Source organism: Dinoponera quadriceps, unplaced genomic scaffold, assembly GCF_001313825.1.
Source record: "Dinoponera quadriceps isolate SergipeBrazil2010 unplaced genomic scaffold, ASM131382v1 scaffold2491, whole genome shotgun sequence".
Taxonomy (NCBI): domain Eukaryota; kingdom Metazoa; phylum Arthropoda; class Insecta; order Hymenoptera; family Formicidae; genus Dinoponera; species Dinoponera quadriceps.
This window is the reverse complement of record NW_014556520.1, coordinates 1,287-15,421: the sequence shown is the minus strand read 5'-3', so window position 1 is coordinate 15,421 and position 14,135 is coordinate 1,287. Positions and strand designations below refer to the sequence as shown.

The following is a 14,135-nucleotide window of genomic DNA, read 5'->3' as shown; positions in this document are numbered from 1 at the left end:
AAAATCTTTGACCACTGAGCCATTTTTTCAAGTTTGGGAACATAAAATAATCCGAGGGGGCGTTTGTTACTGTGAAACTTTGCTAAACACTCAATTGAAACATCTTCATGACATTGTTTTTGCTCGAGTGTGAGCAAACGCGGCACCCATCTTGCACAAAGCTTTCTCATGTCCAAATTTTCAGATAATATGCGATGTACCGCACTTTTTGAAATGCCTACTATGTCTGCTAGCTCGCGCACTTTCAGTCGACGATCATCCAGTACCGCTTTGTGGATTTTCTTCACCATTTCTGGAGTCGTCACCTCATTTGGTCGACCACTGCGATGCTCGTCTTGGCAGCTCGTACGGCCTCGTTTAAACTCTGCTACCCAATATTTTACTGTTGTAAACGAAGGAGCAGACTCATCCAGAGTAGAATCCAGTTCAGCTTTTATATTGGTTGTGCTAAGGCCTTTCAAATAAAAGTATTGTACCACATAACGATGACCAATTTTCTCCATTTTCACAAATTCACATAAACGTTCACTATTGATGGCTGCCAAACAAATATTAAACAACGTGGCGTCTTCAAACTTGAAACATATGCTTTATAAATTGTGTACTTTTTAATACAGTGATATTTTTCACACAACTACCGCCATCTCTAAGTCAGGTCGGGTACTTCAGGGACCACCCTCGTTTATGAAAGCAAGACTTTCTTAATATAATCTAAATAATATAATATACAAAAAGTAATATATAATATAATAAAATTATGTCATAAAAATTCGCAAAATTTTCTATTAAATAAATTATAAGTGACAATTATAGATTAGGACGATACGTGGTAAACTTTGAAAATACAAATATATCATTTTTGTCGTTATAAAGTGTAATATTATGTATATTTTTATGATGTTAATTCAAAGTCGCAAATTCTTTTTAGTCATTTTGGTAATTGTGTGACGATCTCAAGGATTTTTACCGATTATGCAAATAAGGATGCAGCTGATGAGTAGTTGCATCACTAGAATGAAGCTAATTGTATCGGCCAGAAGCATCGCTTGATGCAGCAGATAATGATGTCTCGTTACCAGCTTTGAAAAATCTTCTTTTGGATTCGAGCTTTTCATACCGAAGTTGGCAAACTCGTCTCTTAAAATTTCCACTTGTCCGCATACGTGCAACGTGATCGCGAGGTAAAAGGAGTCACCGCCTTCGTGAGTAAACGACAATTGTTTAAAAACATTGAAAAACATTCGGCACGCGCGACGAATTAATATATCACAGTTTAAACCGTATCAATGTGCCAAAGACTGATTCATTACCGAGATTACCACTGGAAATGATGACTAATACGATAGCCTGCATCACATAGATCACAATATGAAAAGTCGTCGAGATGGGCAAACTGCCTAAGGTACACGTCGAGGGAACCGGGTATTTCGTTTCATAATCTGCGGCGGAACCATTTATTTGGATAGCACTGTTGCTTACGAATAGAGGTAATGACATGTAGAACCCTGAACCGATATAAGACATACATGCGACACAGTAGCAAATCATTCTCCCCATGAAAGCATGCCGTCGCATGACAGCACGCTTTTCGTCGTTGTCAACCGCGTGATAATCCTCTATGGCGGAGTTGAAATTGCTAATTAGGTTATCGGCATATATCCGAAACCAAGTTATTTTCAATAATGCCAGAAGGCCGCACGTGAAAATCAAAAGCATGTCGATCTTCGCGTACGAGTTGATGCAGTTGTAGTAGATTTCGAAACAGAGGCTGACCAGTACCCAGACCTGCACAGACAAAAAAACAGACTATTTATTAAAAAGGCCGAATTATCTCTCTCTCTCTCTCTTTCTCTCTCTCTTTCTCTCTTTACTTTTTTATATATATAATTAAATATAATTTAATACATTTAAATATATAATTTAAACTTATAAATATTTAAACATAATTTAACATATTTAAATGCATCATTTATTTATTTTCCTTCCCATGTCTGCATCGTATCAAACAGGCAACTGGTGTTGCCCGAAGTTTTCGTTTTACTCGCGATCTATTTGTCTCACATAATGTATCGAAGAAGGAAACAGAAGGTAAACTTAAACTCGTGAAATATTTGCCGAGCGATAATTGGAAACGTACCATACTTCCGCTAGCCAGGCTATAACGTAGTAAATCGAACATATTATTTTCCTGTAGAGGCCAAAAGCCTAATGGCGCAGATATGAGCTTGAGGGGAGTCAAAGCGTACGTTACATCGTCATTCCATTCCATTGTCAAGTAAGAACACGGTACTGCTACGGTGCTCGCTAATGTTGGTGTGCATTCGCAATGTGGGTTGATCATAGACGATCTTCGCGCGCTCATATCTTATTCAAGTTATGCTATTTTAATACTTACCGTATGCGTTCCGTTATTTTCAGAACTACGCTTATTTATCGGAATTAGTGAAAATAATATTTTTATGAAAGCAAAAAGATAGGGTAACGCGTACGTGTTTAAAAGACTGTCGAGGGGAAATTTTGCTTTCATTTTGTATGTTGTTCTCGGACGCATCTGCCGTCAATAGTGCTGTAAAACATCTTCCATTTTTAGTTTTCTTTTTCTAGAGGATTTATACGAAAGATAGGTTGTTAGTGCATCAACTTCTTGGAGGTAACAGAGGTGAATATGAGATTTCTTGAGGTACAATTAAAATATTTTATTATCGTTCTAGAGCAAATTTTTGACGTGGCACGAATAACTCAGCATCTTGAGATTCTAATTGGCAGTTTTATTAAAATAGAATCATAACGGCTTCTTCTATAGATATCTACATAGCAGAGAGAATCTTTTTCATCATCAAATGTTAGTATTATTTTTATGGTTCTACCATTACGCGCAGCACAGACAGATATGACATCGATGTTTTCAGAATGCTCATATAAGTTGGCAAGTCCACCACAATGAAATTTCCAGCTTGCAACTTAATCGAAACCTGGCTCCACATCATAATAAATGCTACGTTTCTTGTCGTTTTTACGGGAAGCTCATACCAAGTACTTAGATAGACGGATTGTGCAACTTCTTCCATTTGAGATTTCAAATAATCGCCGACCATACTGTACATCGTCAATTGCATGAAAAAAGCGCTGAGTACGAAGCCACTTTTCGACATCATACGGAAGTCGCTAGTTTTCAAAGCTATGATAAATTGAAATCCTGTGAAAACATATATATTGCTAATATACATTTTCGTAGAGTTACCTATCTTTTCGTTAATGCATAAGTAATAAATTAATAATAGCATAAATAAATATGCACCTAGTATACATATGAGCAAGCTGCTGATGAAGAGTTGTATCAGTAAAACGAAACTAATCGTTTCAGCGAGTTTCCTGGACATCCTTATCAGATAATCGTGTCTTAGAATTAGCGTGTTGAAGCGGTCGCAGACTTTCTGGCTTTTAACATCAAAATTAATGAAATCGGCCTTCAAAATTTTTAATTGACCGCAAACATGCAACACAATTTGGAGGAACAAAGAGTCGCTACCTTAAAAAGTCATAATTAAAGATATCATAATTAAGAATCTACTACAAGGAGAAATAAAAATGTACAATATAAATATTATACTTATATAATATTTAATAAAATACTTCTAAAGGGCACAATATATTAGGTTTATAACTTGAAACCTGTCTCTTTTTTGCAAAAATGAAGCCTTTATTTAAGAAACAAATGAAAAAAAATATCAATCAAAATATTGGCCATTGTTAGATATGAATTTTTTCCATCTCTCTAGCAATAAGCGGATCCCATGGTGAAAGAACAACTCATTTTTAGAGGCTATTCAGTCAGAGACCCATTTTTCGACGCTTTCATAAGAGTTGAAGTGTTCTTCAGCAAGTGCGTGTGCCATCGACCGAAACAAGTGATAGTCGGAAAGGGCACAGTCTGGTGAATAAGCCATATAGGTAGCATTTCCCAGCGAAGTGCTTTCAATGTTTCTTTGACAGCCTTAGTGACGTGAGGTCGAGCGTTGTCATGAAGCAAGATCACTTATATTGTCTTGTCTCATATTCTGGTTGTTTTTCGCGCAATGCTCGGCTCAAACGGATTATTTGTTGTTGGTCCCCTGTGACTGTTTGGCCAGGATTCAGTATCTCATAATATACCACATCCTTCTAGTCCCGCCATACAAAGCACAGCCTTCTTCCCATGAATATTGCGTTTTAGCGTCGAGGTCGATGATTGGCCTGGGTGGCAAATGGTTTTTCGGCGTTTGGGGTTATCGAAATAAATCCTCTTTTTATCGCCAGTCACAATTCGATGCAAAAACCTCTTTCTTTTTTTGACTGGCAAGCAGCATTTTGGAGGTGGTTTTTCGCCTTTCAATGTCTTTCTTTCAGTTCATATGGCACCTATTTTCCTTTCTTATATACCTTTCCCATGGCTTTTAACTATTTGGTAATGATTACTCGAGTAACATTCGACGTTTCTGCAAGTTGATTTTGCGTTTGACTTGGATCTTCGTTCACCAATGCTTGTAGTTCTGTAACTGCTGTCTCTGTATCTTCGAATTTATTTTGCTGGCCTGGACGTTCTTTATCATTCGTGTGAAAATCATCAAGTTTGAATCGTCGAAACTATTTCTTGCAAGTTGTTTTCGATAGAGCAAGTTCCCTGTAAGCTTCAACAAGTATTCGATGAGATTCAGCAGCAGTTTTCTTCAAATTGAAAAAGAAAAATTAAGCTTTGCGCAAATGATGCTTATTTGGTTGAAATTCAGACATTTTCTTCGCAGTAAAAAAATTATGTTGTTATCACAAACACAAACTTTTACATAACAAAATATTATTGACAGATGTCAAAACTGAAAATGATGCCTTGTTCAGCAATTACAGTTGACAATTTTCAAAGCCACAGTGATTTATCGCTAGAGGGTGAATTTCAAGTTATAGATTTAATATACCAGATGTAGAAGTTTGAAACCGGAATTTTTTGTAAAAATTACACGTCTGTTGTTTGAAAATGATAAAAAATATTTTATTCAAAATAATGTCCATTGCTATTTATACATTTTCCCACCTCTCCGGCAGTTTATGAATGCCACGCCAAAAAAAACATTTCTTCTTTTGAAGCGAAACAGCTATCGAGCCATTTTCGTACATTTTCATACGAATTGAAGCGTTGTTCAGCGAGAGCGTGTCCCATTGATGCGAATAGTTGATAATTGGACGGAGCCAAGTCTGGAGAATAAGCTGCATGCGTTAATATTTCCCAACTGAACGCCTCGATCGTTTCCCTGACCCGTTTTGCTGTGTGTGATGGGGCATTATCATGGAGCAAAATGACTTTGTGTTGCCTTTTTCCATATTCCGGTCGTTTTTCACGCAATACGCGATTTAAATCGATCATTTGCTGTTGGTAGCGATCAGTGTTAACGGTTTCACCAGGTTTTAGCAGCTCATAATAGATTACACCCTTATAATCCCACCAAACACAGAGCATTGTCTTCTTTCCAAAGCGATTGCAGTGGATGTCGATGGTTCGCCTGGATTCACCCATGATTTCTGACGCTTAGGATTCTCAAAATATATCCATTTTTCATCACCTGTCATGATACGATGGACTTTCTTTTGTATCTGTCGAGCAGCATTTCACAAGGGGTTTTTCGATTTTCTTGCTGTCTTTCATTCAGTTCATGCGGAACCCATTTTCCCACTTTCTGAATCTTTCCCATGGCTTTCAAACGAATTGAGACAGCTTTCTGCGTCACATTCAATTCATCCGCGAGTTCTTCTAGAGTTTGAGTATCATCTTCATGCAATAAGGCTTGCAATTCGTTGTCTGCGAACTTTTTCGGTGGTTTCCCACGCTCTTCGTTTCTCACGTCAAAATCACCACTTTTGAACCACTCGAAACACTGTGTTTTACCAAGAGCATGTTCACGGTAAGCTTCGACAAGCATTCGATGCGATTCTGCAGCAGTTCTCTTCAAATGATAACAAAAAACCAATGCTGTCCGCAAATCGTAGTTCGTAGGCACAAAATTCGACATGTTTAAGGTTATAGAAAAATATACCGGTGTATGGGACTTGGGTTGTTGTGTGTTGAAAATCTTCGTCAGCTGTTAGAGGGAGATGATGGTACTGCAGAAGCGGTCTTACGGTTCCTAAACTGATGGCTAGCACCATCTATAGGGAAATTCCGGTTTCATACTTCTACACTTGGTATATATATATACAGGGTGCGCCAGCTAAATTGAGGCTAAAGTTACATTTTACTGTAAAAGTCGTTTATTAAATAATAAATGAAACTTACAAAGAATGGCTTGCATATTTTATTTATAGGACACTTTCTGTAAATTTTCACTCTATAACCGCCTCTTGCCTCGATCATTGCCTGAACTGAGAACGTACTCTTTGCATTTGATCTCAGTCTATGTCTGCGAATGCCTGTTGAAATGTGATCCGTAGAGATGCCCCATTAAGTTGTCTCGACTTATTACTGACTCTTTCAACTACGCTCCAAACGTAGTATTCCAATGGATTAAAGTCTGGACTATTTGGGAGCCAAAATGCTGGGGGGCAGCACAGCAACAAGCGGCAGCGAGCAACTCTCGTGATTTTGGCGTCTTCCGAAAGCATTTATCGCGTTTTAATGACGTAAGATGTGCATCTCAGATTTTCTTCAGCAATTCTTCGCATGATAGTATTGCTTACACCCAAGATTGAAGCTATTTTTCAGAGCAATATCCTAAGATCCTTTGAAATCAAATCCTGGGCTTTTTCCAATGTTTCAGTGGTCCTTGATATTCTTTCACGTGAAGGTTTTTTTCTTACCGAATCACAGGAACATTCTTCGGATTGGTTAGAACCCGAAAACTTCTAAGCCATCCGGTAAACATTCGATTTCGGGTAACCGAAGAACCTCATAATCTCAGGTGGCGTACGTCCAGCGCAAAGACTTTTGACAATCACAATTCTTCGGTTAAGCTCCGAACTTGCTTGTGTTGACTCAACTATTTTTACAACTTCACGACTGCTTTACAGGTGCATGTGCATTACTTTAACGCCATCTAGCGTTTACCTAGGAAGTAAAAGTTAGCGAGGAATTATAATTTTAATTAGTCCCAATTTAGCTGGCGCACCCTGTATATACATAAGTATATATACATATACGAGAATTGTTCGATAAGTATGGTAAAAAATTAAGAAAATCGACCTTTTTTGAAAATATCTCTTTATTTTTCAACGTTGTCTCCTTCGAATTCCATACATTTGGTCTAGTAGTGTTTCAGCTTTCTGAGTCCCTCGAAAAAGTAAGCAGTATCGAAGTCTTCAAAATACTCGTTCACGACGACAATGATTTCCTCATTCAACAAGAATTTCTTTCTCCCGAGCCAGATTTTGAGATTGGAGAATAGAAAAAAGTGGCAAGAAGCCAAATCTGGAGAATATGGAAGATGAGGTAGCAATTTCTATCGTAATTCGTCCAGTTTGGTCATTACGACAGTCGATGTGTGAGCTAGTGCGTTGTTTTGATGAAAGATCACTTTTTTTCGCGACAATCGTAGACAACTCGTTTGCAACTCTTCGACTAAAACGGTCTAAGAGGGTTGCATATGCTTAATATGCTTCTGTAACTGACCCCTTTCCAAGTGGTTGATGAAGATGATGTCTTGAGAATCCCAAAATACTGTAGCCATCACCTTCCTGGTCGATAAGCTGCCTTTTTCAGCGCACTTTTGCCTGGTTCGGTCCACTGCTTTGACTGTTGTTTCGACTCGGGAGTGTAATATCCATGTGGATCCATGTCTCGTCTACGGTCACCAATCGACGTCAAAAATCTCTTGGATTGCGAGCAAGCTTCGACAAACACTGCTGCGAAATGTCTACTCGCATGCTTTTGTGACCGATAGTCGAAAATTGCGACATCCATTGTGCACAGAGCTTTCTCAACTGCAATATTTCACGTAGGATATTGTTCATTCTATTTAACGAGATACCTATATATGATTTCAGCTATCTCGCGAACCTTGATTCGACGGTTTTCCATGACCATATCATGGATTTTTAATCATTTTAGACATGGTGACCTCAATTGGAACGTGATTCATCTTCGGTTGATGTCCTGTCCGTGTTTGAATTCATTTGTCCAGAAATAAATGGTCTTTAATGCTGGCGCGAAGTCTCCACATATTTCGTCCAACTCGACTTTGATCTGCGCAGCTACTTTTTTAAATAGAAATGTTTAATCATTGCATGGAACTTGTTTCTTTCCATTGTTGCGACAACCACTGACAAGCTTACTTAAAACGTTTACCAAACGCAAACTATGCTTCGATTTTGATTGAAACTATGACGTAATGGAAGAGTGCTATATTCATGCCATATGCCACAAAGTGAATTCTGGCGCCACATATAAGATATTTATCATATTTATCGAATAACTTTCGTATATATATATCAGCTGATAGCGAGATATATGTTTCTTTTCGACGCACAATCCTCTGTCACATGCCACTCATGCTCGTTGCGTTATTTCGCCTCTAAAAATCAGTTGTTGTTCATTGTTGCTAGATCTTCACAAATAAGTCATTTATCTTTATACATATATTATAAAATTCGGCCACTGCTTCTCATGTACTCATTAGCTTGTACAGAATAATAAATCCCTTATTAACTATTACAAATTCTGCAAAATGATACATGAACTGATACATTTTCTGATCAGTTTCATTAGTTCTTGCATACTTCGGATCCCGAAAAAATGATTGGACATCCTGTATATATAGAATATCCAAAATCGACATGGACAAAATTCGTGATAGTATAGAACGGATTAAGGTAAACAAAAGAGTCCTATACCATTTTATGATATTTGCAATAGTTAATGAGAAATTAATCTGCATAAACCAATGAGTGCATGAGAAGCAATAGATTGGACTTCATAGTCACATATACTCGGCACTGCAGATGCCTTACTATTTGACAATGACTTTTTGACCTATGGAATGATAAGGCATTCGCAGTGCCGAGTGTACAAAGAAAGATGGCTTCCAGTTTATAAAAAAGTGACTTATTTCTTAGGATCTCCTAGCAATAACCAGAATCAGCTGCCTCATGTATTAAGTCTACAAATTAATAATCCAAATGTTTTAAAACAGTTAAGAAATTAATTTTTAAATTAATTGCTTTTCCCGCTTTTTTGCGATTATATAGTGTTGATATATACAGGGTCTTCCGTTAAGAGGTTTCATTTTAAGTTTCGTGGTATTTTGTACTTGTTAGAGACGGAGTTGTCATATTTGACAATTGTCGAATAAAACTGTGCGGTTAATAACAATGGATCGATATTTGTTTGAGGAATGCATAGAAATAGTGGAAACTCACTATAAACACGGTGAAAATTTCTCGGAGAGTTTCGGTCGCAGAGAAGCATTTTCTTGTCCAGCAGTTGTAAATTTAATCGATAAATTTGACGTCTCGGCTAGGTTAGCGATGTTAACACTTTGCCGGCCGCTGTCACGTACGCGTGACTTTTATTCGCCAACTGTTATCGGCCGCTGCCACGTACATGTGACTTCTTTTCGTCAGTGGTGATGTTTAATTCCGAAGTTTTTATAAGTACACATATTGATGCAGAGTAACAATTTATGAATAAGTCACGTGTACGTGACGACCGATAACAGTTGGCGAAGAAAAGTCACGCGTACGTGACAGCGGCCGGCAAAGTGTTAAGAACCCAATCCGTGCTCGGCCAGTCAGATCAATCGAAAACGTTGCTGCTATGGCTGAAAGTGTCGCGGAAGATCCTGGTTTGTTTATTGCAAGACATTTGCAGCAATTGGGCATTTCACAAACCAGCTTGCACCGCATTTTGCACAAAAATCTTGCCCTACATTTTTACAAAATCTAACTGACACAAGAATTGAAGCCGACGAACCATGGACAACGCCGTACTTTCGTTGATTGGGTATTGGAAATGCAAGCGGTTGACTCTGATTTTTTCAAGAAAATCATTTTGAGTGATAAGGTTCATTTCCACCTTCAAGGTTACGTCAATAAGCAAAACTGCCGCATCTGGGACACTGAAAACCCAAGAACGATTGAAGAGCAATCTCTCCATGCACAACGAGTGACAGTTCGGTGCGGTTTTTAGGTTCGCGGCGTCATCGGGCCATATTTTTTCGAAAATGAAGATGGTTGCACTGTCATAGTCAATGGGTTGCGCTACCGAGAAGTGCTGACAAAGTTTCTTTGGCCTGAAATTGAGAAACTGGACCCAGTCGATGTTTATTTTTAGCAGGATGGGGCTATGTGTCATACAAGTCGTAAAACGATCGCATTATTACGTGAGAAGTTCCCTGGACCTGTCATTCCGCGTAGCAGAGACTTCGATTGGCCGCCCAGATTGCACGATTTGACACTTCTGAATTTTTTTCTTTAGGGTTATAAGAAGGATGAGATTTACGCAAATGCTCCCAAAATTCACGATTCAAGCACTCAAAGACAATCTGCGAAATGTTATTGGCGAAATTAAGCCACAATTGTGTGAAAAAGTGATGGAAAATTTCCTCAAAAGAATGACCATTTGTAAGAAATATTGAGGCGGCCATTTGGATGATATTGTGTTCCACGTTTAATCGCACAATCTGCACTTTGGATTAGAATAATTATATCTCAACGTCTTCAAAAACGTTTTCTTATTTTTATTAATTTAAAATGAAACCTCTTAATGGAAGACCCTGTAGCTATTAAAAATGACATTTAGTATGGCGAAAAGCCTAACATAATCTTCAAAAGTATTCAGAGTTCAATAGAGTTCAGAGAGTTGTCAAACTTGACAACAGATAAGATATATATCCGACATTTTATTCTTTATGAATTTTAACAAGGAAAAAATGCTGCAAAAACATGCAAAACGATTTGTTCCTTTCTCGGCAAAGGTGTTGTATTGAACGATATGCGCATTTTGATTTAAGCAATTTAAAAGCGGTGATTTCAGTCTGATCGACAAACAACGTCCTGGAGGACCTCAAAAATGCGACAACGATGATTTGGAACAACATCTCGCTGAGAATTTGACACAAACACAAAAGGAGCTTGCAGAGCAGTTGAGAGTAATGCAGTAAACCGTTTCTAAACGCTGACATGAAATGGGGGTAAGATCCAAAAAGAAAGAAAATGGGTTCTGCATGAACTCATTGAAGCCAACAAAAATCAACGAGTGACAGTGTGTCTTTTTCTTCTCAATAAGCAGCGTCGAATGTTTTTCTTGTGGAAAGTCGTTACGGGCGATGAGAAATTAATACTCTATGACAATCCTAAACGCAGAAAGTCATGGATAAATCCCAGCGAACCGTCAGCATCGATCGCAAAGCCCAATCGCTTCAGAAAGAAGGTACTGCTCTGCACTTGATGGGATATCAAGGGCGTGCTCTATTATGAACTATTGAAATCGGGTAAAAAACGGTTATTGCGGACTGCTACCAATGCCAATTAAGCCACTTGAGTCAAGAATTGGAACAGAAACGTCCGTATACTGGCAAAGGAGAACGTCCTGTGAAATTGTTGCAAGACAATGCCGGGCTACACATTGCTTCCAAGACAAAAAATATCATAATGAATCTTGCCTGGGACGTCTTGCAGCACCCGGCGTATTCACCAGACATTGCTCCATCCGATTATCATTTGTTCCGGTCGATGCAACACGCCTTGTTCGATATTTACTTCTAATCAATAAATGAGATTCGAAAATGGTTTGACAATTTTATAGTCTCGAAAGACACAGTATTTTTTCGAGATGGAATTCATCAGCTGACTGAAAGATGGTTTAAAGTTATAGAAAGCAGTGAATACTTTGATTGAAACATGTGTTTTACCTTCCTTTAAAATAAATTTCGAATTTAGCTGAAAAATTTGGATTATTCATTTGTACACCTAATATATTATTTTGTGTTTTACATTTAAATAATGATTTCTTAAATTACCTACAATCTTATTAAACTAAAATAATTGTTTACTAAAATTAAAAATTCCGATTATTTTGAAAAATATAAAAATGATCTAATATGCAAATATAATATATGTTTATTAAAAAATAAATAATTTCTAGAACGAAAAAATGTAAATATTTGGTATAAAAAATTATATATTTCTTTGACAGATATATTCTGTATTAAAATATTTGCTTCTTTTGATGCAACGTTTACAATAATTTAGAAAATATATGCTTTGGATAAAAAATATTCTAATGTAATGTCTTAAATAGGAGAGTAAAACCTTTATTTTAAATTTGATTAGCTCTATGGTAAGAGCAGTCACCCAGCAAACGAAAGATCTAAGTTTGAAATTAAATCTGGCTAGGCCATGTCTGCAGGGAACGGTGTTACTCTGTCGGACAAAATTGAATTTGAAATTCCCGTTATATTAGAATTTAGAGGTAGGCGCTAGTTGGCGCTAAAGTAGAGTAGATACGTCGGTAAGACTTTCATAATCTCAAAATGGCCTAATTCGTCAAGTCAAGCTCAGAATATAACAGAAGAGCGGCGATTATGGAAAGCTTTCGCGTTGCAAGAATGCTGAAATTATAAAATTCTTTGGATACTTAACCCCTAGCTGACACACGGGGTTAAAAGTACCCCAGAGTGTTTTTGAACGCAAATTTTTCATAGTTGCGCGCCAAATTTGGTTCTGTGACGTCACCTAGTATTAGTCGAGGCTTGACCCAATATTGATAAATAAAACAATTATACACATTTTTTCTCGCTGGGGTCCAAAATACCCCCTATAGCGCGTACGTTATTATTTTGACGTGTGTCAGCTAAGGGTTAAGATCGATATACGATATAGCGAAGAAGTATGCAGCCTCACAGAAGTCCGAGGAGGGCTCCTCACTCCGGCTAGTAAAGTCCAAATAAGGGAGAAAGCGACAAGGACTCTGGAACTCATTCAAAAACCCCTAGATCTTTTTTTCGAAAAACCCAGGGATCTATTTAGAGGTTCTGAGAACTGTAGTAAAGTCTTGGATGGAAGCCTTGACCTCAGGGAGGCCGTATATCTTCCAACAAGACAGCGCACCCGCTCATACCAGTCATTTAATTCAAAATTGGCTCTTTAACAACGTGGATATGTTTTGGTCGAAGGACTTCTGGTATCTTAATAGTTCTGATCTAAACCTTCTCGACTACAACGTGTGGAACGTAGTCGAGAGGCAAACTAACCTCCAGTCTAACTAAAGTTCAGGCACCCGAACGTCGCCTCTCTCCGGACCGCCATCGATGCAGCATTTGCGGCCATAGACCGCGATTATTTGAAGACGACATGTTCGCGCTTCAGGGTCAGGATCGAGGCGGTGATCGAGGTGCAGGGCGGCTATATTGAATCAAAAGTCTCAGGAAAGAGACTTTAAGAGAGATATGAAAGTATATTTGTATATCTTTCATGTTGGTTGTAATAAACGACTTTCTTCATAAAACATTTTTTTGTCCGGATTTTAATATCGCATCCTGTACTTTGCTTCGATATTTTTCGCTCTTTTACGACATATGTGACATCGCAAATGCAAACAAGAATTCCTGTTATTAACCAGTTAACTGTGGCGATCTCTTTGCAAAGCGCCCACCAGTGTGTGTCGCGATAATCAAGCGAGTTAGCTCTCAGGAAGTTATAAATCCAACTCAAATTATTTATAATTTTCATTTGTTTGTTTCATTTCGTCTTGATCTCTAAACATTTTACCCATATTAAAATTTACGAATATAATTTATTTTCGCCAGAATTACAATTTAAATATCAAATTGTAACAAAATTTTATGCATGACGGATATAGTCGTCATGACACAAGATTCTGCCACATCTCCATGACGGATATAGTCGTCAAACACACTTAACTGGTTAAGTATCATACACACTAGAGAAAGAGCAATACATTTCAAATACTTTACTTTCAATTGCTTTCAATTCTCCTTAGCAAGTATTTACTAGTATAGCAATATTTATTAAAAGTAAAAATATATGTTGTTAATTGACTAAATGAAAGAATAATAATTTGAATTCTTCTAAGATAGTATAAATTGAAGGCTAGTAAATTTAGACTAAGTGGAAGAATAAATTTCTATAAAAAAAAAATTTTTAAGATAGATATTAAA

The 14,135-nt window shown here is 37.5% G+C and overlaps 1 protein-coding gene and 1 pseudogene across 1 annotated transcript; both read right to left on the bottom strand.

Annotated features, from left to right (window-relative positions):
- Positions 1–967: 967 nt before the first annotated feature.
- LOC106747836 lies at positions 968–2,362 on the bottom strand (the record flags this gene model as incomplete). Its single annotated transcript, XM_014625764.1, has 4 exons — positions 2,138–2,362; positions 1,527–1,785; positions 1,311–1,439; positions 968–1,198 (listed from the first exon to the last, which is right to left on the bottom strand). Coding segments are annotated over exons 1-4 (844 nt in total), but the record flags the coding sequence as incomplete, so codon positions are not given.
- A 493-nt stretch (positions 2,363–2,855) lies between these two features.
- On the bottom strand, positions 2,856–7,921 carry LOC106747835 (annotated as a pseudogene).
- Positions 7,922–14,135: the final 6,214 nt, after the last annotated feature.